This window comes from Colletes latitarsis, chromosome 1 (genome assembly GCF_051014445.1).
Source record: "Colletes latitarsis isolate SP2378_abdomen chromosome 1, iyColLati1, whole genome shotgun sequence".
NCBI classification, from domain to species: domain Eukaryota; kingdom Metazoa; phylum Arthropoda; class Insecta; order Hymenoptera; family Colletidae; genus Colletes; species Colletes latitarsis.
This window is the reverse complement of record NC_135134.1, coordinates 37,136,004-37,163,343: the sequence shown is the minus strand read 5'-3', so window position 1 is coordinate 37,163,343 and position 27,340 is coordinate 37,136,004. Positions and strand designations below refer to the sequence as shown.

Below are 27,340 nucleotides of genomic sequence, written 5' to 3'. Positions count from 1 at the left end.
AATTAAGAATACCAATTTGTTGATGGAGGCTTCGTTAAAAAGTTATAAACAATTAAATTCAAAAATTTCAAATCGTTCTGGAAAAATTATTTTCGGTTGCTGGGGTCAATTACAATCATTTTTGGTGAATACACATACTTCCGAAATCCTACCCACTTTCGAGATAAAAATTCGAATAAGTGCTGAAAGTTTTGGGTGAAAAAAAAGACTTTCGAATCGTCTTGGAAAAATTATTTTTAGTTCCAGAGGTCAATTGCAAGCATTTTTGTTCAATAGACATAACCCCGAAATCCTACTCAGTTTCGAGAAAAAAATTCCTTACCGAAAATATAATTTCTGGCCAGAAATGTCTGCCCGAATTTTCATGCGAATCTTTAAGACGTCATAACTTCTGAACGGATTGGGCGATTTTAATGTTTAAAAAAGCAAACTACGCGTATTTTGGTGGAGAATATGTACAAATAGCAAAAATATTGTAAAAGTTGGTCCTTAACCCCGCAAAATGAGAAAAACCCCATAAAAATGGTCCAATATTCAAACAACCCTAACTCCTACAATTGTGAATATATTTCAATGAAACTTTTTTCTAAAGTAGAGCGCGTAGGTACCTACAAGAAAGTATTAGACAACTTTCCTGTAGGATGTTAAACAAAATTGCTAAAAATGGAGAAGGAATTTTTAAGAAAAATCGACAGGGGGTAGATGCCTAAATTTTTCGACGAAAAAAAAATTTCAAATCGTTTTGGAAAAATTATTTTCGGTTGTGGGGGTCAATTACAATCATTTTTGGTGAATAGACATACCCCTGAAATCTTGCGCATTTTCGAGAAAAAAATTCGGTACGGTCGAAACTTTAAACGTTAATAACTGTTTAACAAAGCTTTCATTAACAAATTGGTATTCTTGATTTTCGTCTTATTTTGTCCTCTAGAATCCCCCATTAAAATTTTTTCCAGGGCTGGCCGAACACCCTGTATAACATTTTAGTCCTATTTTTACTTGTAGAACACACTCCTGAAGTGTTTATAGCAACATGCGGAAAACGCTGTGTAACTACTGCAACAAAAAAATGTTGCTTTTAATTTTTAATTTTCAGAAGAATTGTTTTATGGTTTTATATGGGATTGTTGGGACAACACGGAAGTATAGATGAGCCAAGTGACACCTTATATATTTATGTATTTCTAATTATTAATCTACTAAAAGTGGTTAATTAATATTAAATTAATTATGCTTGTTCAAATAATATTTATTATAATATATTGAATTTAATGTTCGTCCTTGAATAAAAATACATTATTTGAGCGTGATCATTTAAGTTAATGTTACGATTTTGAGTAAAAATTAAAAGAACCTCGCGTCATCGTATTATATTATCGTACATAATAAATCCTACCATCGCTTATTAAAAATATTTTAAACCAAACAGGAAGAACTAGTACGTTGACCAGCGAACCGCAACATCCTAAACCGGATCGTCTAACCCTCGATGGGCATGCTTCCTTCTTCGAGTAATTGTTGCTTTTGCTTTGCACCGACAATGAAATGCGTTCGTACCTTCACCTCGAACATGTTGATTAATGTAACCGTAAAATTTAATTGTTTGCGAGAAAGTGTTTCGTCTACTCGAACCACGTCATTTTAACTGATATTGTTACATCTAAGAAACACTGTAATAAATTTGATATTTACAAAGTAATATACGATGAGTTAGATTCTTTCATTTTGAGAAATTCGCTCGATACTATAACCTACTTTTCTTGAAGGTAGTGTTACAGACATCTCTTTAATTAGTATCGTAAAAGTAAAAATATTAGTAGAGCTTGATTTATTCGTAACTATCAGTGATTATTTTAACCAACGTTCCTCTAATTATTATTATATATAACGGTACTATAATTACGAAGTTTCATTAAAATGCATACGACAAAAAAAAAAATGAATAAATTCACGAACTGAATTGCATGCAACATCCCATTACTATGACGCGCTAGAAAGTTCCAGTATCTTCTGATGCGAGTTGATATGCTTTAAAGTAAAACTGGTAGCACGTGAATTCTACATAAAGTGAACAGTTCTAATTCGTGTCTTTTGCTTTGTGAAATATTATATAAAGTTTAATTATTATAATTATAATTGAGATTATCGCGAAATCATTAGTTGACTGAACCGTAAAATAAATTCGAGATGATCTAAAGAGAATAGCAGCTTTTATTTAAAAACACAGTTATCTTTTAATGCACTTCACTTATGTTGAATATATATGTCGGTTAATAAATCGTAATAACGACGAACGCATTTTATTAATAGTGCTTTGTATGGAATTGATATAACCCTTTCGCAAAGAAAGAAACCGATTATGAAATGTTTTTGTATATTTATTATTGCGTAGTGTGATTAGTGGAGGAACGAATTCAGACATAAACATTTGGCGACCTGCAGATTTTCGTCAAAAAAAGTAACCGTTAGGTCCTTTCGCGCGGTTGAACAAAGCGTTAGGAAAACCAGAACAGCGAATCTTCGCACCAAAAGGATTCGTTTAACCAAGGCAGTTCCTGACGAAGGTGCAAAAAGTCCCTTTTATTATAAATGGGTAAAAAAATGTATTGGTACGCTCATTTTTTTTATATCTTTATGTATTGGAGTAATATATCTTCTGATATTCTGTGACATACAGACGTAATGTATTATTGTCGAACTCGAAATCATGTCGGCGAAAGAAGCATAAAAAAAAACGGAAACTTCTTACTGAAAAACGTATTGGCACATTATTCAAAGGTATTAGCCCATTTATGATTCTAATATATGTAGAGTTCATAGTTGCACGTTTTAATAAATACAGGGTATTCGGCTACCCCTGGGAAAAATTTTAAAAACCAAAATAAGACGAAAATCAAGACTGTAAATTTCTTGATTGTGGTTCCGTTACAAAGTTATCAAAAATTAAATTTAAAAATTTCGAATTATAGTGGAAAATTATTTTCGGTTGAGGGGGTCAATTACAATGATTTTTTGTGAATAAACATGCTACCAAAATCCTACGCACTTTAGAGAAAAAAATTCGAGTAGGTGCTGAAATTTTTTGGCAAAATTAAAAAATTTTAAATCGTTCTAAAAAAATTATTTTTTGCTGCAGGGGTCAATTACAATCATTTTTGGTCAATACACATACTCTCGAAATCCTATGCACTTTCGAGAAAAAAAATTCCTTACCGAAGATGTAATTCCTGGCCAGAAATGTTGCCCTGAAATTTTATGCAAATGTTTAAAATATCATAACTTCTGAACGGATTGGAGGATTGTAATATTTTAAAAGGCAAACAACGCGTATTTTAGTGAAGAATATGTAGAAATTCAAACAATATTAAAAAAGTTGTTCCTTGACCCTGTAAAAAGAGAAAAGCCACATAAAAATGGTCCAATTTTCAAACAGCCATAACTCCTACAATAGTGAATATATTTCAATGAAATTTTTTTCTGAAGTAGTGCTCGTAGGTATCTACAAAAAAGTACTAAATAACATTTCCATATGACGTCAAAGGAATTTATTAAAAATGAAAAACGAATTTTTAAGAAAAATCGACATTGGGTGGGTGCCTTTTTTTGGCGAAGAAAAAAATTTCAAATCGTTCTGAAAAAATCATTTTTGATTAGAAGGATCAATTACAAACATTTTTGGTAAATACACATACTTCCGAAATCCTTCTTACTTTCAAGAAAAAAATTCCGGAAGGTGGACAAATTTTTCGACGAAATTAAAAAATTTCAAATCATTCTGGAAAATTATTTTTGGTTATGGGAGTCAATTACAATCATTTTTAGTTAATACGCATACCCCCGAAATCCTACGTACTTTCGAGAAAAAAATTATTTACCGAAAATATACTGTATGGCCGGAAATGTTTCTATAACTTTTTAACGAAGCCTCAATCAACAAATTAGTATCCTTGATTTTCGTCTTATTTTAGCTTCTAGAATCTCTCATTAAAATTTTTTCCAGAGGTGGCCGAACACCCTGTATATAGCTATCAGCGACAACTTTCAGGATGCCAATAACGAACTCCAAAATACTAAAACAAGCAACTAGACAAAAAAATGAAGAATGCAATTAAATGAATCGAAATCGATACATGTAATCTTTATACTATGAAAAGAAGAATATTTTATTCCCATCACACAAAATCGAGAAATAATCCCGCACAGCGACCACCATATTTAAACATAAATCTGGACTCCAAACTCAAATGGAGTAATACACGTAAAGAAAAAGAGACGAGAATTGGTTATTTTTAAAAAGACGTATATATTGGCTCCTAAGTAGCAAACCGTATTTGTCACTTAACAAAAAGTTCCTATTATATAAAATGGTCATAAAATCAATATAGAGGAAATGAAATATAAAAATACTGCAAAGATTCCAAAATAGAGAGATAAAAGAACAAGTACATTCATAAGGATCGAAAAATGAAAGAAGTCAAAGATGAAATACTCGAGTTCGCCAAAAACCACAACAGCTGATTGAAACAACATAAACACATCTCAATTTTCACAAAACATGGATCAACGCGGAAGATTGAATAGAAGAAAACCACAAGATCTCGTAGTCCAATGAGTAACTTTCGCAGAAAGGCACCCTCATTCACGCCAACCAAACACGGAATAACCAGAATAATCAAAACAAAGAATAACCAAACATCAGAATAACTGATGATTAATCACACACGAAGATTAGATTGTAATTTGATTATTTAGAGAAAAAAGAGGAGATGGATGTAAACAGAGTTTTTCTATGATTCAGTTCTCCCGATTTCCACAGTTAGACTGCATTTGCACTCAATAGAGAAAGTATGGCTGCTAAGAAAAGTGAATTGTTCGCAATCGTATGAAATATAATCCTGCGTAAGAGTAGTGAGAATTTTCAAAAAATCGATAAAACGTTACATTTAAGTCCCTCGACGGTGAGAAGAATCGTAATAAAGGATGAAGAACTGGGACTACAGAAAATAAATTGCGATCAGAGCGATGAAAGGCATTAACGATAAGAAACAATACAAAATTCGTTTGTGAGTGGTTAAAGTTCGCCAATATCGCAACATCTTTGCAAACTGTACAAAATATTACTCATTCTGCTAATATTTATGGTAAAACAGCAAGAAAGAAATCGTTTGTAAACAATAGAAATAGAGGAAAACACCTCGACTTCGCTAAAGCATATGCAGATAAGTCAATTAGTTTTGGAAGGCTGTTATTTTCTTTGAGGAGAACAAATATTTGGTCATCCTCATGAGTAATGTCATTTTCTGACGTTAATTTTTAGGTATTGATTAAAGAGTATTCCCTTATCTCTCTATCTACTTATTTTGGCGATTCTATGATCGCATGTTTTGTTTATGACAATAAATTGAAGAATGAGATATTTAAAAAAATGGTCACGGATCACCACTAGGATCTTAGAGTGTTCGGTTTTCCTGATAAAAGTCAGGTAATATTGATAATCTCTCACACCGCTTTCATATATTTTTTCTACCTTTGACTCTCTCAGTATTAATATTTTACCTTCATTGTTAATAGCATTTTTTGGCACCCTCTTTTTGGGGGCTATATTCTATCTTTTCATTTTTCTCCTCTCTATTCTTTTTATTCTCATATGCGGAGTTATGAGTGACCAAAGAAAAGGGTTAACTGGTTCTTCCTTTAAATTTAAGATGCCTGGAGCTCGTACAAGCCCAATTCACCTTCAGCCATCCCCAGACTTGCCTTCTCTGCCTTCTAGACGATTCCCAGCATCATTTCGTTCCATCCCGGTCCCTGCTTAAGATGATTCCAGGAGACTAGAACCAGATTAAGACTTACTATGAGGTGTTGTGAAAGAAATTATAACGATCAAGAGCATCGTGAGTGGATCTGTCCTCAATATGCTTACAGTTGTAGACGGGGGCAAAGACGTGGAAAAGACTGGTTTGAATTTTTTGAAATAAAGTCTCAACATATCGAAATCCCTGATACTTGAAATACTTGAATGTACTTGATTACCTAAGATAAACTCAAAAGTTTGTTACTGTATAATCTGTCTGTTGTATAATTCCTTGTTGTTTTATCTTAAAATTTAGAAAAAAAAAGTAACAATGATTAGGCTCGTGATGGGCTGGAGATCTTCAGCGTTTGTAACGTTTGCACGTGTTGTGTCGATTATCTCGAAGGACCAAAAACACTTTCTTGCGAGGGTACAGCGAAATTATATTGCACGTAAAAACAAAGAAAACAAGAAAACAAGAATTTTTTTTCGAAGGTTCCGATTACTAGTACAGTTACCTTATTTCAGTACTGTAGGATTTAACGAAGAGAATTGCATTTGGAACAAATGTACAAATGATATAATTATATAAACGAATTTGAAACACACGAAGCATACACAACCTTTTTACACAAATTAGTATCGTATAAGAATCACATCTGTCTTTCACAACCACTCGTTTCGTTCTTTCCACATTTTTCGTTTAACTAACATTTCGTGTAATTCGACAACACCTTCGCTCTGAATTTTGCTATACCTGTCAAAGACTTCTTTGCAAAAATTACTTTCGCTAACTCAGACCATTGAAACAATATTGCAACATCTCAAAAATCAGAAATCCATCTTTCTACAGAACATACACCAGTACCGTCAAACTGGCGAACACAATCTTCTACAGCGCGATAGTTCATAGCAAATTTTAAGTGATTTCGTTTATTTAATAAAGAGAAATGTGTAATATTGTTATCATTTATATCTTCAAATATAACAGATGTTTCAACATTCTGACCCTGATCATCTTCAATGACTTCATCAATTTCATCGTCTTCAGTATCCTCTTCTGTAGTGAACACAGAGAACGTAAATCCATTAAACCAGAGCAAATTTTCCGAATCAAATCTTTTCGGCTTCCTCCATAATCCAGGTCTAAGATGTTACAACAAGATACCAAATCGCCATAACTTAAACCATTAGCATATGTTAATTTAGCTTTACGTTCTACTGAATCTGTCTGAAATTGAAAGCCTTTAAAATCACGTATGCGTTTCGATTCCCTCGGTCACCATCGGTTTCAAAAATAAATTTGTGCAAAGCTATTATACTCGTTACAGATGCGGTATTAATTTTGTACTGAATTTCCCCGATTTTAGCCAAAGTTTCCATACTAACAGTACTCAACTTTTCTAACTAACACAAATTTTTCTTCGCGATCGATCCCGGTCGAGCCCCCGAAATTTGTACATTCGTTCCAAATACAATTCTCTTTGTTAAATCCTACAGTACTCTTTCACTTCTTCGGGTTAGAATGTTTCGGTGCTTCTATCGTTCCATTAAGGTACCATGTTCGAGTCGAATTTTTTGGTAAAATTGATTCTACCTTGGCATAGGGAAATTCTGTCATCTTGTGGCTCGGCGATATCGCATCAAAAGTTGGCCTGAATACCGCAGGAGCACGTAAGCACAGGGGACGAACAGTCAGTCAGTCGCACAAGTCAGCCTCGTTCTCGATGGCAACCAGCACATCGGTCGTTACCTGAAAGGAGAGGTGGTAGAGAAGAGAAATAAGTGGGGGAGCAGAACACCTGGACGACTTCCTGCCAAGGAGTAAGCACCTCAGTCTTTAGAAAAGATCGTTTCACATCGGTCGTTCGAGTCTACGTACTCCCGAAAGTCACCTGCGGCCAAGAGACCTTTACCTTGGGAAACATAGTCGCGCGTCACCCGGAACGATCGTCCTCCTGGAGGAGTTCCGGTTCCTATTTCGCGTTCAGACGATCTTCACGGGAACAGTACCGAAATGACGTTAGCCTCGTGGCACATTCAGTGAACTCGAAATTCGGAGAAGTGCCCTTTTATTGGATTAATAACATTCGCGAGTCTGAGTGCTGCCAGAAGAGATTGTTCCTCCGACACACCGGCTGATCAGGGTTAAAGTTTACAAAAAATATTGGGTTGCGAAAAAATGAAGAGAACAACTGTGCTTCTTCTGATTGTCGTCGGTTTGGCTACACAAGGTTTGTCTTTTGCACTTTGATTTTAATTACTCCTTATTATCGTAGTAGAAAATCGATACGTGATCGTAAACAGTATTTCTACGTTTTACGAGTGTGGAGTTGTATCATTTCATTCGACACGGAAGTTTGATAAATCTACGATCGTATAACAGTATAATTTTGTTGTATATTTTACAGTTACTACCAGTATGTTCGGTGAATTTTTTGCACAGAATGTCGGAAAAATTCATTTTTCGTGGAATATTAAAGTATCAGGTTGTAACTTACACTAATAATTTCGTATTAATTGTGTATGAGAGGTACTATTTGTAAGTTTTATTCCTATATTAAATAAAATGTCAACTTGAATTCCGGTTCTAACAGTGCTACAACACACAATTTTGAGAATGAAAAAACGATTTATAAAAGCAACATTGTATTTCCTATCGTTTTCTTCTTTTTCAACGAGCAATGTATTTACTTATTCTTTATTGAAAATTAGACAGAAACAGGTCTTTAAGAATTTATAATTCTATTTTTGAGTAACTTAATTAAAATTTACAAAGTGTTTGAAAAAAATACACAATATAAGTAAAACGAAAATTCAAAGTAACGGTGTCATCAGCCTTTACATACAATGAGTTTAAATTTTTCACAATATAGAGATAGAAAGATAAGTTTGTTTCGCGTTTAAATTCATTGCAAAATAAAATTTATGAAGCTTGCCGTTTACCTATCTTAAAGACACCATCCGCTTACTCTTCGAAGTAAATGTGAAGCAAACTAATTAGGGATGTAAGAAATTCACGAGAGTTTTAGAAACAAAGCGTATGCCTCGGATCTCTAGAAGATAAATATCTGCGGTGAACGCAATATAATTTTTATCGCGATGAAATACACTATAATAGACTATAATAAACTCTTGTAAAGTTAACAAACAAACGAGGATTTCAGTATACAGGGTGTTCGGCCACCTCTGGGAAAAATTTTAATGGGGGATTCTAGAGGCCAAAATAAGACGAAAATCAAGAATACCAATTTGTTGATGGAAGTTCCGTTAAAAAGTTATTAACAATTAAATTCAAAAATTTCAAATCGTTTTAAAAAAATTATTTTCGGTTGCAAGAGTCGATCGCAATCATTTTTGGTCATTACCCGTACCCCGAAATCCTACGCATTTTCGAGAAAAAAATTCCTTACCGAAAATATAATTTCTGGCCAGAAATGTCTGCCCGAAATTTCATGCGAATCTTTAAGACATCATAACTCCTGAACGGATTGGACGATTTTAATTTTCAAAAACGCAAACAACGCGTATTTAGATGAAGAATATGTAGAAATTGCAAAAATATGCGAAAAGTTGATCCTTGACCCCGTAAACTGAGAAAAACTCAATAAAAATGGTCCAATTTTCAAACAGCCATAACTCTTACAATAGTGAATATATTTCAATGAAACTTTTTCCTGCAGTAGAGCTCATGAGTACCTACAAAAAAGTATTACACAACTTTTCTGTAAGGCGTCAAATAAAATTACTAAAAATGAAAAACGAATTTTTAAGAAAAATCGACCCAGAGTGCCTTTTTTCGGCAAAAAAAGAAAATTTTTAAATCATTCTAAAAAAATTATTTTCAGTTGCCGGGGTCAATTACAAGCATTTTTTGTCAAAAGACATATCCCCGAAATCCTACGCAGTTTCAAGAAAAAAATTCGAGAAGGTGTGACATTTTTCGACAAAATTAAAAAATTTCAAATTGTTCTGGAAAAATTATTTTCGTTTGCGGGGGTCAATTACAATAATTTTTTATGAATAGACCTACCCCCGAAATCCTACCCACTTTCTAGAAAAAAATTCAGTACGGGCGGAACTTTAAACGTTAATAACTTTTTAACGAAATCTCTATCAACAAATTAGTATTTTTGATTTTCATCTTATTTTGACCTCTAGAATCTTTCATTAAAATTTTTCCCAGGGGTGGCCGAACACCCTGTATTTGATTCTAAGTATTAAAATAACAAACCTTTATAAAAGTAACATTGTATTTCCTTTCATTTTCTTATTTTTTTATCGAACAATTTATTTCCTATTTTTTGAATCTAATTAAGTTAGTATAAAGTAATTAAAGAATAAATGAAACAATTATATTCTTATTTTTTATTTTTCACTTATTAGTCGAACCATCTTCAGTATATAAGATCGAAATGAAAGTGCACCAATGTTGTTATTTTTCTCGAATTTATTTACAATCTTGAAAAATACATACTCGTTAACACAGGGCAATAAGGAACGTGCGTGTTATGTTGTCATCTACGGTTTTATTTGTCGTGTTTGGTGGATGAATAATTCTTTTTGTCGGTGAAACTTGACATAAGTCTGTTAATCTGTCTTTCTCTCTGTCTTAGAAGGGCAACTAATTCTTCAACGTCGATTTCACCTGCACTAGGCTAACAAACTCGTTTTCTCGGTTGTATGTATGTCGACCCCAAGTATAAATCTATTTTCGAGATGTAACTCTGCAAATGTATTCATCTCCTTTGCATACGTATAAAATTGGCTCTCTACCAATCCTCTCTGTATTTGGTAAAAACATCTAACACAGACTATTACGCAGGATAGAATCGGTCGAAACACCTCGAATGCAGTCATTGCATTTTGCTGGATTGTCGCATCGGGATGGTAAAATGTCCGTTTCTTACGTTGAAATAAAAACGTTTCGAACGGTATAGTCGATACCGTCGTCTCTTCTGGTTTTCTCGTTCAATTTCTGAGGAATCTACCTTTCAAATTTTTTATTCCTAACACCGTAATACTTATTCTAAATCGTCTTGCTATTCACCCGATATGCAGAGCTAAATAAAATACTACTTTAATTAGTAAATCGTAAATAAATATTTTATTTCAGATCATATATGTATTCTTAAAAATAAAATATTTTATTTGTTAGAAAAATTCTTTAAAATAGAAACTATCTGTGTCACAGTTATATATATTTTATTTAACCAATTTATTAAACTAAAAATACTACTTTAATTAGTAAATCATAAATAAATATTTTATTTCAGATCATACATGTATTCTTGAAAATAAAATATTTTATTTGTTAGAAAAATTCTTTAAAATAGAAACTATCCATGTCACAGTATAATATATTTTATTTATCTAATTTAAAAAACAAAAATATTTCGTTCTCTGATAATAAATTAGATAAAGATAAAATTAGAAAAGAATAAAGATATTTTGCTTTTTAATTTATTAAAATAAAAATATTTCATTTCCTGATAATAAATTAAAGAGCAGAATATCTTTATTCTTTTTACTTGAAGCATAAAATCAAGTACTTTCCCCTGAGAGAGCAGGTACTTGTTACATACTAATAGCTGTAGAAGGAAGTTAATAGACTTAGTTTGCAAATATTATTTCTTGCGTTATCTCTTTTTGAATTTAGTTTCGAATTAAAAATTCTTTTAAACGCGTATTTATAAAACGAGGGAAATGTTATTTTCGATTTAATACGTATTCTAATTAAACTGACGATAGAGTTCGTTGCATCTTAAAGTTCTAAGTGAGGCCGTAAAATCGTAATGTTCAAAAATATATCGAGTATATCGTTCAATCTTCATTTACGTTGTATGTGTACTGCTCAAGTTTAATATCTCAATATTTTAAGAAAACGATCTTCTCCAAATTAAGTAATCTTCTGATAGGCTAGACGGTGAAATTAATCGAACAATTTAACGAGCAGGATACTGTACATCCAGGAAACTGATTCTCAAATACTGTATCCCGAAGAATAATTTCTTACCAGCGAAGATAGAATTTCTAATGGTTTCATCAGATGGCAAAACTCGCATTATTTTGTGGAGATTTGCGTTACATGAGCGAATTGTTCTGCAACGTGTTTATTACGTCCCATTAGGGGCAAAGGTTTCCGAGAAATCGATGCCGGGTCTTTGTGAAAAACCACGAGCAACGATTCGGGCCTTCCTCCTGGCCAGAGTGCCGTCCGGATGATACTTGTTCGTCAGGACGGTGCGGCTGCCAATCGCTTTCCGATCCTTAGGTCGTTGTACGAGTTTCCAGGTGTCGTTCTTCAACATGGAGATGAGTTCCGAAGCCATAGCACGAATCCATTCGCTCATATCGGGTCCGTTTAGCGCTTTCTTCAATGGTACTTCCATCAGAAAAACTTCTTCGGTATCACATACCTCGGCTTTGGTAGCCGTATGAAACAATTTTCGGGGTCTTCCCCTCGAACCCATCCTTATGATCCGCGGACGTCCACGTGTTCGTCTAGGTGTTTCCTCTTGATCGCCAGTTAAGCCGTCGCCTGAATCGCTAGCACTCACTTCCCCCGATTCAAAGTCGACGATCTCGTCTGGTTCTTGCTGACGAATCTGTCCTCTTTCCTCGTTTGAATCGTCATTCGGGGATAATACTACCTCGAGAAGTCCAGTAGGTTCAGATTTTCCTACTTCTCCGGATGTTGTCGACTTCTCTTGCACATCGACTCTCCTGTCTACAATGGAGTTTTCGTCCATGAAAATAACATCGCGTGTGATGTCGATTCTTCTTTCTTCTGGAACCCACACACGATAAGCTTTTGAGGTCTCCGAATATCCGACGAATATTCCTCTTCTTGAACGGGGTCTGAGCTTCCCCTGGTTCGGTGTCCTGTCACGAGAATACACGTCGCAACCAAAAATCCGTAGATGACGTACGTCTGGAACTCGCCCTGTCCACTTTTCAAATGGTGTTGTGCCTCCGAGGCTGGCAGACGGGCATCGGTTGCGTATATAATTTGCCGTGTTTGCGGCTTCCCCCCAAAAACCATCTGGTAACGACGATTGCAACAACAGACATCGCGTCATGTCCAAAATCGTCCTATTCTTCCTTTCGGCTAGTCCATTCTGTTCGGGGGTGTAAGTGACGCTGAGTCGTCGCTTAATACCGGCTTCGTTCAAGAACTTGTCAAACGCGGTATTCACGTATTCGCGTCCATTATCGGATTGCAAATACTTAATCCTTTTTCCGGTTACATTCTCGGCATACGTTTTAAAATCTTTAAAACTATCGAAAACTTGATCTTTCGACTTGATCATACGGATCTCACACCATCGAGAAAAGTCGTCAATAAAAGTCACAAAATACGCGGCACCGCCATTCGATCTCACGCGAAAAGGGCCGCATACGTCAGAATGAACGATCTCTAATAAACTAGAACTCCGTTCTGATGACTTTGTAAAAGGTAACCGAGACATTTTTCCGCGAATACATATATCGCACTTTAAATTACCAGATCTTTTAATGTCTATTCCGTGTACTTTACCGTCTCTAGCACACTTTTCAAGATCTTTAAAGTTTAAATGTCCCATCTTCCGATGCCATACCTCAGCTGATGCCACGAACGATCGATAAATCGGGCTGGTGCGAGTGGCCGTACGATACTGAGGTGCCGATTCCCTTACAATGTAAAGACCGTTTACGCGAGGTGCCCGTAGAACAGTTTTTCGGTTGCCGTCTACCACCGTCGCCACGTGTTTTTCAAACACGACACTGTAACCTTTATCCGTAATTTTACTCACTGATAATAAATTGCTACGTAAGTCCGGGACATGTAGCGTATCATTCAAAGTAACTAAGTCTGTTTTTCCATTTACCACTGTGTTCATAGAAACAGTTCCGCGCGCTGCAACTTCCGTCGATGCACTATTCGCGAGATTTAGTTTTCCGGGAAACATTTTAACACCATTCGCGAATTTTTCTCGACTTTTGCACATGTGTGCCGTGCACCCACTGTCCAGGCACCAAGTATCACTTCTATTTTCTTCCACACTGTACGCCTCTTGCGTCTTCAATGAAATAAAGAGGCTGGTTTTCGCCTGTCCGACGTTCTTCGGTAGCTGTTTACACTCGCTCACTTTGTGTCCGAATTTGTGACATCGAAAGCACTTAACTTTTCTCTTATGATCGCTTTTCGATTCACTGTTTCCTCTTGCATTCGCGCCTGTATATCTATTTGTCCTTTTCGCAAAGAGTACGTTCGTTTCGACATTGCGCTCGTCCTTTTTTCGAGCGTCGCTCTCTTCCACGATTTTTACTCGAAGGTCCTCTGGTGGCGGTAAGTTGTCTCTCGATTCAATTGCGCATCGGAAATTTTCGAAGCTCATTGGTAAACTATAGAGCAACATTATCGACAGTTGGTCTTGATCCAGGATTACCCCCATATCGGTCAATTTATCCAACGTGTCGAAAAAATCCCTGAGGTGATCTCGAATGTCACCATTTTCCTCCATGCGATGCAGCATAAGACGTTTCAGCAGCGTGGCTTTCCGAGCCGGACCTTTTGATTGATACGTCTTTTGTAAACGTAGCCAAACATCTCGGGAAGTGACGCATTCCTTCACCTGCTTTAATTCTCTCGGGCTGATTCCAAGGATGATGTCGGACTTTGCCTTGCGATCTTCCTTCTCCCATTTCTTTACCGCTTCGATTGATGCCGCGTTCCCCTCTACAAGTTCCGGCTTTTTCGTTTCGCCGTTGACATAATCCCACATTTCGTTCTTTATTAATAACGATTCCATATGGATCTTCCAAGTATCGTAGTTATCTTTCGTCAAAGACTCGATTTTAACCGACGTCGTCGTCATCTTGGAAGAAAAAAAAATGTCGCACGAACTCAGGAGACGCACAATCACGACACTCACGTTATTTGCCGATGTTACACTTCTTTCGATTTCCTATCTGGGCCCATAACCTGTTTGGAGGGCAGCTCCCGGTTAGAAGACTCGGAAATAAAATGGTATTAACTCACAAACAAGATTTATTAATTATACATAACATGAATAAACGTCGTAGTCGCGGAAAGATAAAACATGTCGTTATATGAAGAAGAAACAACTGCAAACTCGTCGTCGCCAAACAGTCGCGCGTCGGTCCCGACGAGGCAACGACAGGGGCGTATGACTCGATTCGGGTCGCCCCCCGATGTGGAATCTTAACAATTTGAAATTTTTTAATTTCATCTAAAAAGTTCAGTACCTACTCGAATTTTTTTCTCGAAAGTGCGTAGGATTTCGAAAGTATGTGTATTCACCAAAAATAATTGTAATTGACCCCCGCAACCGAAAATAATTTTTTTAAAATAATTTGAAATTTTTAAATTTCGTCGAACAGCACCTACCCCCTGTCGATTTTTCTTAAAAATTTGGTTTTCATTTTTAATGTTTGGCACTATACGAAAATGTTGTCTAATACTTTTTTGTAGATATCCGTGAGTTCTACTTTCAGATTATAAACCATAATAGTACTTTACATTGCTAAGTATGTAATACCATAAAAATAAATATTCAAAAGTAGTTTCGGTAGTTTATTGTAATTCATAATTTAAACGAAAATACTGTTTTATCCGCGTTCCATAAATTGTAAAGAAAACAAAAATAAAAATTTAATAATTATTGCAGTACTACCACCTCGAAGTATATCGAAAATTCGATTTCATATATTAGCAATAAAATTTTTTAATGATGCTAATTTTACCAATTTTATTATTTATTGTCGATTCTGTTGTTAGAGTGGATCGGTGAATTATATTATTTTTTAAAACCTTCTTGACAATGTTATGCAATAAGATCTGAGCTGAGAATTTTTTCTAATTTTGAGTATTATGGTGTTGAATTTTTTAATTTTCACATGCAGTAGTGGATCGGATAAAATGTTCAGTATAATCATACACTAATACAGGAATGTAAATATTGACAATTTAATTTATTTTGCGGTAAATTTAGAACAACATACTTTTACATCGAAGCCAAAATTATTAATTGCGGATGTTTTCCAGTAGTCACGATGATTTATTCCCTCAATGATAGCAGCATTGTAAAATACGACATACAGGATTTGATAATCTTGAAATAGAAACGCATTTATTGATATTTGCTTATACTACTATCGTATATAGGATCTTTTTGTAATAGTCGGTGAAATTTAGAAGTTTATTTATTGTAAAGATAAAAAACATAGACATATGAATTGAATTTAATGTTTCTATTTCGAGATGAAACTATTTTTTTTTTGCAAGGAAGTTTAGCAAGAATTTCTGACAAAGTTAGGATTATAAACATTGTTACCAGTTTTTAGCTATTAGAAATAAATAGTAATAGTACATTAGTAATATCTTTGTCACATAATTACCCCCACCACTATCCGGGAATAATTCGAACCAATTCTGTATTAGAGATGAACAAAATTCTTTTTTGGATAAAAACGTCAAATAACGAATAAAAAATAAACAAGCGTTTATCTGTTATTTGTTACATTAGGAATAAATCATAATCGTTATTTATTCGAAACAATTCGAATAATGCCTAATTTCATTAATCCCATATACTTCAGAAACATCTTGAATGTATTTTGTTACATACCATTCCAAAGTTTTCTATATTCATGTTGTACAATCCACCTGCAGTCAATGTACACGGTACGCCGGATCTTATTTGCATCATGTAAATCACTCGTTGCATTCTCACTGGCGCTTGGTACCATTTGGAGCTGTATCTGTCGCAAGATTCGCAAAATGTTACATTCGCGTTAATTGTCGGCATAATTATTAAGAACTATATTCTTCTTTCTACACATTGAGAGCGTACAAATCGTCGAGTAATTGTAAGCTGCGATCCACGAGATTTTGACCAGGCAGACTGTTGAAAAACAAATGAAATTGTTGTGCCCCGAGGAAAATACCAATCCTGAATGCTTCTCTCACGTTATTTAGGTTCATAACCGTCTGAAAAGCAAAAATGTTAACGAAGCTCGATATTGGTTGAGCCGTTCATAATCTCGCGGCAATAAGGACGCGGACAAAGTAGCGACACCTATAAAGTAGAAGATCGTGCGGGAATTCCCGTGTCTTTTGTTCGTGTCAAGTCGCGTCGTTTGTTCGAGCCGCATGGTCGGCATTACTGTATTTTACGTTTCACTATGTAATATCTAATGAATAATTAAAGTGGTTGTGTTTAATATTTAAATATTGTCTAGCTATAGTTATTCAATCAGGTCCTATGCAAGGGAATCTGATATTATTCAACAATATTACCTCGTTAAGTGATCGAAAGTCGGGTTCGTTTCTGTTCTCTAATAAAAGAACAATAATGAATTATTAAGATAAATGGAATAACGAATCAATGGTGAGCATGATACCGATTCAGTAAGTGAAAATTTCAATTAGATAACAAGACAAATCTGCACTACGTGGTTCAAACACATTTCTCGTTATTTATAAAATTATTCTTACTTGGACACCTGTCACGCTGATATCGATCATATTCAGCCCGATCTGAAGCAAGAAGCTTCGCTGGTTTATGTCATTGATGAGTTCGTAAAACCTCGAAATAAAAGAGTAATACGATTTAGTAGTATTGCATAAACTGTTCTTTATCTTTTCCTTGTAATTTGTTATTATTTAAAGAGTACCAACTGTATTGCCTTTTTGTGGATAATTGCGCAGTTCTTGAACTCTTGATATATGGCTCTTTCCTTAGCAGCGTTATCAATGTTCCGATCGAAATTTTGTGTCGTTTGTTTAATCTGATTCCTGTGTTGATTACAACAATTCTAATAAACAAATACTTTCACTTTGTTTCATGTATTTTATTGCGTTTTGTGAGTGCAATGCTAAAACTTTCAAAATTATCAAGACTCGGTAATACATAACAGAAGAGATTTTGTTCTCAAACGTGGTCAACTTGATTTCTGTCACTAGTCAGAACTGAATATTTTAACAAATTTTGTAATTTCTTCTATAACTTTTTAACAAAGCATTTATAGACTTTTTGTTATACAGGGTGTTCGGCTAACCCTGGGAAAAATTTTAGTGGGAAATTCTGGAAGCCAAAATAAGACAAAAATCAAGAATATAAATTTCTTGATTGAAGCTTCGTTAAAAAGTTATTAACAAAATTAAATTAAAAAATTTCAAATCATTTACGGAAAAATTATTTTCGGTTGCCAAAGTCAATTATAATCAATTCTGGTCAATAGACATACTCCCGAAAACCTACGTACTTTCGAGAAAAAAATTCCTAAACGAAAATATAATGTATGGCCAGCAATGTTCCCCGGAAATTTCTTGCGAGTCTTTAAAACGTCATAACTCCTGAACGGATTGGACGATTTTAATGTTTAAAAAAGCAAACTACGCGTATTTTGGTGGAGAATATGTACAAGTCGCAAAAATATTCGAAAAGTTGGACCTTGACCCAGCAAAATGAGAAAAACCCCATAAAAATGGTCCAATTTTCAAACAGCCATAACTCCTACAATTGTGAATATATTTCAATGAAACTTTTTTCTGAAGTAGAGCTTATGTGTACCTACAAAAAGGTATTAGACAACTTTTCTGTAGGGCGTCAAACAAAATTACTAAGAATGATAAACGAATTTTTAAGAAAAATCAACAGGGGGTAGGTGTCTAAATTTTTCGGCGAAAAAAAAAATTTTCAAATCGTTCTGAAAAAATTATTTTCAGTTGCGGGGCTCAATTATAATCATTTTTGGTGAATAGATATACACCCGAAATTGTTAGGAAATGAATTTGTAATCCGTGCCGCGTAATTGTATTAAGTGAAGTAATTTCATTAGTAACCAAAGTATAATTGATTGTCTATTATTCTAGTTGACATGATTCACCTGATTTGTATGATATTTAATTTGGATTAATATATATATATAATATTTATTTAACTCTAAAAGGTTATGGGCCCAGGAATCGACATATTTTGCTGGCGATTTGAGTGAAATAATTTGAGTGAAATAAGTGAGAACAATAAGTGATAGAGTTGGTATAAGATATGGCTTTTGTAACGGGAAATGTAGGTAGGATCGAAGTTCTGAATAAAGAAAATTATGATACGTGGTGCATGCAGGCAGAAGCGTTATTAGTGAAAAATGATGGATGGGAGTATGCAGCCGGGACATTGAAAAGACCCGTAGTTGTTGAAGCAGATCAGATGACAGTAGCAGCGGCAGCGGCATGGGATAAAGGTGACCAAAAGGCCAAAGCCGATATTATATTATTTGTAAGCCCATCAGAGTTGAACCAGTTAAAAGGGTGTCGGACGGCACATGAAGTTTGGCAAAAATTGCGAGCAACGTATGCAGCGCAAGGGCCAGCGAAGAGAGCCACTTTGTTAAGACGGCTTACGACTCATCGCATGGCGAGTGGCGATAATGTCCGACATCATATAAATTCATTTATTGAAATTGTAGGAAAACTAGCAGAGATGAATATAAATATTCATAAAGATTTACAAAGGGCTATGTTATTAAATAGTTTACCAGAAAATTTCGAGAATTTTAGATGCGCCATGGAATCGCGTAATGAATTACCTGATTAATTACCTGATACTGTAAAAATAAAAATTATGGAAGAATTCGAAACTAGATTGCAGAAGAGATCAGAGGACCATGGAGTGATGGTGGTTAAGCATAATCAATGGAAGAGTGATAAACAAGTAAGACGAGACAAAGGAGGGAATAAGTTATACGGTTCTGGGAAATCGCCGATTAAGTGTTATGAATGCGGAAAACTAGGTCATCGCGCAGCTGATTGTTGGAATAAAAGAAGTAAAAATAAATTTACAGCAGGTATGGCCAAAGAATTATTTTATGTAAATGTAAATGATGTATATAATATCAGCGAAGACCCGGAGCACAGATATTGGTGTCTCGATAGTGGGTGCACAACTCATCTTTGTAAAGATAAATCTAAGTTTGATGAAATGAGTCATTCTAGATACAACAAATTAAGTCCAGCTAATGATACTTCAGCCGTAGTAAAAGCTCAAGGAAATGTTACTATTAGAACAGTTTTAGATAGTAATCCTAAGAATATTGAGTTGAAAGATACATTGTATGTGCCTGATCTGAGGTCGAATTTGCTGTCTGTAACATAATAACAGACAAGAATTATAAAGTTATTTTTGGGAAAAATGATGCCATCGTGGTCGATCCAGAAGGAAGAGTTAGATTAAAAGCAAACCGTATAGGAAATTTTTACTACCTGCGTGAAGAAGCTGTAGATGGAAGAATTATAAGTTCTAAAGAAGATTCTAATCTGCAAAGAAAATCGAAAATTCAATTATGGCACAACAGATTGGGACACTTAAATGTGAAAGATTTATTGTATTTGGCCAAAAAGGAAAATGCCATAGGAATAAATTTGAATGGAGAAAAGACACTGCCCACATGTGAAACGTGTATTCGAGGAAAGTTAACTTCGACACCTTTTCCAGAGAGAAGCCAAAGGAGTTCTAAATTGTTAGAAATTGTGCATTCGGATGTGTGTGGTCCGATGAATAAAGAATCCCTAGGAGGATATAGGTACGTAGTATCCTTTATCGACGATTATTCCAGGTGGTGTAGGCTTTATTTTCTGAAAGGAAAGTATGAAGTGTTCTGTGCATTTAAGGATTTTAAAAACTACGCGGAAACACATACAGGGTGTAAATTGAAAAATTTACAAACTGATAATGGATGAGAGTACTGTAATGGACAGTTTGAAGAATTTTTGCGACAAAATGGTATAACAAGAAGATTGACAGTGCCATATACCCCCGAGCAAAACGGGGTGGCCGGACGAAAGAATCGTACTCTTGTCGAAATGAGTCGATGTTTACTGCTGCATGCTGGATTGTCGGAAAGGTTTTGGACAACTGCGATGGATACCACAAATTATATAAGAAATAGATGTCCTACGAAGACTCTGAATGGAAAGACTCCATTCGAATTGTGGAACAAAAGGTTACCCCGATTAGCGCATTTGAGAACATTTGGTGCAAAAACATATTTGTTAAATAAGGATCCTGGGAAAAAGAAATTTGATCAAAAAACAAAAATGGGAATATTTATCGGCTATTCGGAAATATCAAAGGCGTACAAGGTATGGTTACCTAATGAAAGAAAATTGGTTGTTTCCAGAGGTATAAGGGTTATCGAGGATGACTATAACTATGGAAATAAAACGTATAATTTTGAAGAAGATCAGAGTTTGGAATCGGGAATGATCCCGTTGATTTGTTTGCCAAATAGTACTGAAAGTCAAGTACGGACAGGTGAATTGGTTATCGAGACTCCTGAAACACCAAGTATAAGAGAATTAGAACGAGAAGAAGAATCAATGGAAACATGTCAACGCCAGTGCCGAGCCCCGGGAAGACCAAAAATGATTCGAACAGGAAAAAGAGGTCGTCCCAGAAAATTATATCAAATGCGAATAGTGGAATCCAACGAAGAAGAAGAGAATATCACAGGAATGAGTGGAAATGAAAATGAATCGGTGGATACTGGAGAAATCGAAGTCGAAGGTCAACCGAATGAAATTGAAAAAGAAGAAGATAATTCTGTTTTACAGCAAGCAGCTGGGATAGCAGAAATATCGGTAAGAGACGCCCTAAATGGGGAAAATGAGTTAGAATGGAAACAGGCTATAAAATCAGAGATAACTAATTTAATAAGAAATAATACATTCAAAATTGTGGAAAGGCTAAAAGACAAGAAGGTTATAGGTTCGAGAACGGTACTTACGAACAAATATAAGGCAGATGGGTCCTTGGATAAACGCAAGGCTAGGGTTGTGGCGAGAGGATTCGCACAACGTCCAGGAATAGATTTTAATGAAACGTTTGCTCCTGTAGCTAGGTTGGAGACAATAAGATTATTGTTGTCGTTGGCGGTCAAGATGAATATGACCGTGGAACAGGTTGATGTGACAGGGGCGTATTTGAACGGGAATCTTCGGGAAGAAATATTCATGGAAATGCCTGATCAATTGGAAAACTGCTTACAAGAAATTGCAAAAGATAGAAAGGAAAACAAGCGGATAAGAGAGACTGCCAAAAATTTATTAAAAGAAGTTGATCGCAGCAACGATGGAGTGTGTCTATTGACGAAGGCAATCTACAGATTACGTCAAGCAGGAAGACAATGGCACGAGAAACTTAGCCAAAATCTAAGAAAGTTGGGATTGCAAGCAACAGTAGCAGATCCTTGTTTACACCACGGAAAGCACGAGAATGATAGGTTGTATGTCATCATATATGTGGATGATATGTTGATTATATCCAATAACAAAGGGTGGATCAAAAGTATTAAAGAAGGGATGGCAAAAGAATTTGATATTAAGGATCTTGGTCGAGTAAATTATTGTTTAGGTATTGAGATTCGGCAGGAGGCACAAGAGATAAGTATGTCTCAAAGAAAATATATAATGGATCTCCTCGAAAAATACGGTTTAGCTGACTGTAATCCTGTGGCCACTCCAATGGATAAAAACGCAGTTTTGAATAAAGCGAAGGGTAATGAAACTAAGAAGAGACCGTACCGCGAATTAGTTGGGGCCCTAATGTATTTGGCGGTCGCTACCAGACCGGATATAGCGTATGCTGTCAGCGCTCTTGCTCAGTTTAACGAATGTTATGGTGACGAGCATTGGGCAGCGGTAAAGAGGGTCTTCAGGTACTTAAAAGGTACTATTAATCATGGCATTACTTTTAGGAATTCAAATGAGGGTGCATCTGTATATGTTGATGCTGATTGAGGAAGGTGCCAAATAGACAGAAAATCGTATACTGGGTACGTAATAAAGATTTCACAAGGTCCTGTAACATGGAAATCGCAAAAACAACGCACGGTGGCGTTGTCTTCCACGAAAGCCGAATACATGGCGCTGACCGAGGCTGTGAAAGGGGGACTTTATCTACAGGAAATTCTAAAAGAAATCGGGTTGGAAGAATTCGCAAAAATGTATATTTATGGTGACAATATTGGAGCACAATTGTTGGCGAAAAATTCAATAGTTCATCCGCGAACCAAACATATTGATATAAGGTTTCACTTTTTGCGAGATGTGTTAAAGAAAGAAACTTTCTCAGTGGAATACTTACCGTCCGACCGTATGTCAGCTGATGTATTAACAAAGCCAATGACCAAAGAAAAACATTATTTTTGTATAGATGCAATAGGTTTAAGAAATTTAAATAATGCATGAATGTTTATACAATAATGAAAAATGTAATTAATGTAAGGCACGTATTAAGAGGAGGCGTTAGGAAATGAATTTATAATCCGTGCCGCGTAATTGTATTAAGTGAAGTAATTTCATTAGTAACCAAAGTATAATTGATTGTCTATTATTCTAGTTGACACGATTCACCTGATTTGTATGATATTGAATTTGGATTAATATATATATAATATTTATTTAACTCTAAAAGAAATCCTACCCACTTTCTAGAAAAAATTTGAGAAGGTGTGAAATTTTTCGACGGAAAAAAAAAATTTCAAATCGTTTTGGAAAAATTATTTTCGGTTGCGGGAGTCAATTACAATAATTTTCGGTGAATAGACGTACCCTCAAAATCCTGTGCATTTTCGAGAAAAAAATTCAGTACGATCGGAACTTTAAACGTTAATAACTGTTTAACGAAGTCTTCGTCAACAAATTGATATTCTTGATTTTCGTCTTATTTTGGCCTCTAGAATCCCCCATTAAAATTTTTCTCAGGGGTGGTCGAACACCTTGTATATCATTCTAGTCTTGATTTTATTGGTTCAAATAAAAAATGTGGGACACCCCGTATATTAATTAGAAATCTTTAAGGGAAATAATATTAGGAAAGGGCAAATCGAAAGATATGTGTGTTGAGTGGATACGATGAGTGACTTTTTATTATATAAATAATTTCAGTTAACTACAACGCGTGAATAGGAATTGTGCACAAAATTAAGTTATGGAATTTTATAATCCATTCTGCATACGCGGAATTAAGTGTATTTTTGCAAGAATAAATAGTTGCGGTTGAAGAGAGGTGTTACATCGCGCATTTAAATTTTAGAGCTTACATTTACCCGCATATGACGAATAATCCACAGGCATGGTGAGTTACGAGCATGTATATGGAGTCTACGGTAACGATAGTTACCACAATAGTGGTCGAAGTCCAAATTGAATGAAAGTATATAGGATAGAAATATTTGTCATCGTCTACCAAGTAGTTAAGCTTGAACACTTGTTGTTTTAATCGTGTTTCATTCAACGGTAGGACGATATCCAAAAATAAAGGTATCAGCGGGAGGAGAGCGAATAATATCAAGGATCCCAATAAAGTGGCTGTAAAGGATACAGAGGAATTCACGAAATTGATCGTATTTTGGTCCATTTGATTGGATTTGTGACATGCAGATATTAAAGATTTTGTTCTAAACGAAATATATTGTAATTTATGTAAAAAAAGTGACTGTTCTTTTTTGATTCATCATTTCGTTGTTTTTGACATCGTTCAAAAAATGCAGACCCCAAAAGTTGGCAGTTTTCAGTGATTTTTTAAAACATTTGAATATACTTTTGTGTGTGTGTGTGTGTGTTTTTGTGAAATACACAACTAATTGGCCATTCCGTTATATAAGAGTTATGGAATAAGTATCGAAGAAGCCATAGGTCAACGTTCTATGAGACATTATGAAAATACTTGTGACTAAAAATTAGAAAAATGTACCTACTTCTGTACAGAAATGCAATGTTACTTCCAGTTTTGGTGATTTCGTCCAAAATTTGTAACTCATTTTTAAGCTTCAATGACTCCCATTCATTTATCACGAAGCCATATAATTTTCTGAACTGCAAAACATTGATCTCCGTGATATTGGTTTTACATAAAATTTCTTCGTAGAATAGTGCGAGTAAATACTTTTTTCCTGTTAATGTTAATGTTTATTAGTTTTATCATTGTAACGAGATTCGTAACCATAATCGGTATAGCATCCAGCACCCTATCAGTGTCATGTTCACAGAACGACGTGACGAAACCTATAATCTGCCAAACAGAACGTTCAACAATTTCAGAATTATCACTTTCGTGGTGATTCTTATATATTATTTTATTAATATTCTATTATCAAATAATGTGCTATCCGCCTGACAACATATACGGGGGTGTCCCGTAAATAGTGTAAGAACCGGAAATGTGGGGTAGCTGAGACGATTCTGAACAACAATTTCCTTTGCAAAAAATTCGGATGGAGCTTCGTTTTTGAATTATTAACGAAAAATACTGATGAATCACGGTGCGCGCCTGCCGTGCACTCAGGGCCGTCCGAACTAAGAGAGCCACCGTGTCGGGTAGGTAGCAAGATGTGCATCGGAGATACGTCGAGGAACGAATACAAATAATTAAAAATACTACCACCGCAACTGTTACCCCTGCGGATTGGATAAATCAGCCAGCTAAATCGAATTTATTAATTATTTGTATTCGCTGTTTCCAAGGAAGAAGGAATAAAATGTGGGACGATGCTCTCGGAATTTTTAGGAAATTAATTCTTCGCACCTGAGTGACGCTTCTCGCCAGAGTGTGTTACAATTAAACTAAGAATTATTTTCAGAAAATTAAAATAAATACGGTAAGAACCATTTGTAATCGTTTGTTATTAAGAACTGTACTGGAAAAGCAGACTGAATTTGTGCGTACCGAAACATTCTTCGCATGCAAGCGGTTAATAAAAAATTAATTGAAATTCGCCTTACCCATTTACTAGCAAGTTGCAATAGGGCCGGTAAGTGCACCCCTGTCGATCATGGAAAGGTCGAAGACCCCAATAAAAATCAGCTTATGGGACGGCCCGGTCACTGCACCCGCTTCTTACCCCGAGAACACTTCACAGCACGGTCACTAGCACTTTTCACTTTTACATTTTCGGGGTAAAAAGCGGGTGCAGTGACCGCGCCGTCCCATCAGCTGATTTTTATTGGGGTCTTCGACCTTTCCGTGATCGACAGGAGTGCACTAACCGGGATTTATTGTCAGCGCAGCAGAGCAACTTGCTAGTAAATGGGTAAGTCGAATTTCAATTATTTCTCTATTAAAGCCTTTGCATTCGAGGAATGTTTCGGTACGCACAAATCCAGTCTGCTTTTCCAGTACAGTTTTTAATAACAAACGATTACAAATGGTTCTTACCATATTTATTTTAATTTTCTGAAAATAATTCTTATTTTAATTGTAACACACTCTGGCGAGAAGCGTCACTCAGGTGCGAAGAATTAATTTCCTAAAAATTCCGAGAGCATCGTCCCACATTTTATTCCTTCTTCCTTGGAAACAGCGAATACAAATAATTAATAAATTCGATTTAGCTGGCTGATTTATCCAATCCGCAGAGGTAACAGTTGCGGTGGTAGTATTTTTAATTATTTGTATTCGTTCCTCGACGTATCTCCGATGCACATCTTGCTACCTACCCGACACGGTGGCTCTCTTAGTTCGGACGGCCCTGAGCGCGCGGCAGGCGCGCGCCGTGATTCGTCAGTGTTTTTCGTTAATAATTCAAAAACGAAGCTCCATCCGACATTTTTGCAAAGGAAATTGTTGTTCAGAATCATCTCAGCTACCCCACATTTCCGGTTCTTACACTATTTACGGGACATCCGTCTATCTTGATATTATCTCACTTACAGTTGGTATCAACAGGCTTACGAGACTGGTTAAAATCATGACGAATAGAGTATTGCGACTATAATTCGTTTGTTGTGGATACTGTCCTATTAATATCAAAAATTTCTTGAGTTCTCTGTAATATGGAATATCACCTAAAGTGACATAACAGTTCTTGTTCTTCTGAAATACTAACGGAACGTTACAAATTGACATATGTATAGTTGATGTAGGCATATCGATAACTTAATTATTTTTCAATATTGCAAAAAATACATTTGTAGCTCAACACAAAAAGAGAGCGTTGTACATATTCAGGTCATTGACACATTATTTTCTAACTATAGTAAGTTAAACAAATTTATAATTATGTTGGGCGTTTACTATAAAATTGCCTGTTATCTAGACGTTAGATCCAGTGTTTCATGGTACAGTAAAACTCCGTATCCGCAGCTTCACATAATCAAATATGATCAAAGTAAAAAAAAACAATGTGGAGATGATTTTAATATTTCCAATCTATTTTCTCCGAATGTATACACTGTTAGATTGACGTTGAAAGATTAATTTGTTTATGACCAGAATATGATTTGATGAAATTTATTAAAACAAAGTAAGTCTCACCGACGATAGACATTCTTCTGTTAATTCTTTCACCAGTTTTATTCACATTGATACAAACGAATTATTTGATTCTACAAGTTACGAAACGTGTAAATGAAACGTTGGTAGATGTACTTTGTTCCAAAGTTACGACTGAATTACTTTCAGTACGGATACACATTTCCTCTGTAAGAAAAGTTGTCCCTCTGAATATGAAAATCTTACGGTAGCAAAGTATAGGGAACAT

The 27,340-nt window shown here is 35.3% G+C and overlaps 2 protein-coding genes across 2 annotated transcripts in view; both read right to left on the bottom strand.

Annotated features, from left to right (window-relative positions):
- LOC143343134 (uncharacterized) overlaps window positions 1-5,800 on the bottom strand; it is a 47,014-nt gene extending 41,214 nt beyond the window's left edge. The window contains exon 1 of the mRNA XM_076767678.1: window positions 5,758-5,800. Coding sequence (XP_076623793.1) covers window positions 5,758-5,800 — 43 coding nt within the window. The remainder of the gene's footprint in view (window positions 1-5,757) is intronic.
- A 10,058-nt stretch (window positions 5,801-15,858) lies between these two features.
- LOC143343123 (uncharacterized) lies at window positions 15,859-24,622 on the bottom strand. Its single transcript, XM_076767652.1, has 5 exons — window positions 24,556-24,622; window positions 23,983-24,170; window positions 16,654-16,790; window positions 16,429-16,561; window positions 15,859-15,912 (listed from the first exon to the last, which is right to left on the bottom strand). The coding sequence occupies exons 1-5, from the start codon at window positions 24,620-24,622 to the stop codon at window positions 15,859-15,861; spliced, it is 579 nt and encodes a 192-aa protein (XP_076623767.1).
- Between the last annotated feature and the right edge of the window lie 2,718 nt (window positions 24,623-27,340).

Bases quoted from the DNA above. Each gene is read 5' to 3' on its own strand.
- LOC143343123 (XM_076767652.1), bottom strand. From the start codon at position 24,622: ATGAGTTACAAATTTTGGACGAAATCACCAAAACTGGAAGTAACATTG. The intron at 16,791-23,982 runs GTAACTATCGTT...TTTGCTTTTCAG, and splicing joins GGACTTCGACCACTATTGTG to ACGGTTATGAACCTAAATAA. The intron at 15,913-16,428 runs GTATGTAACAAA...TTCTATTTCAAG, and splicing joins ATATAGAAAACTTTGGAATG to ATTATCAAATCCTGTATGTC.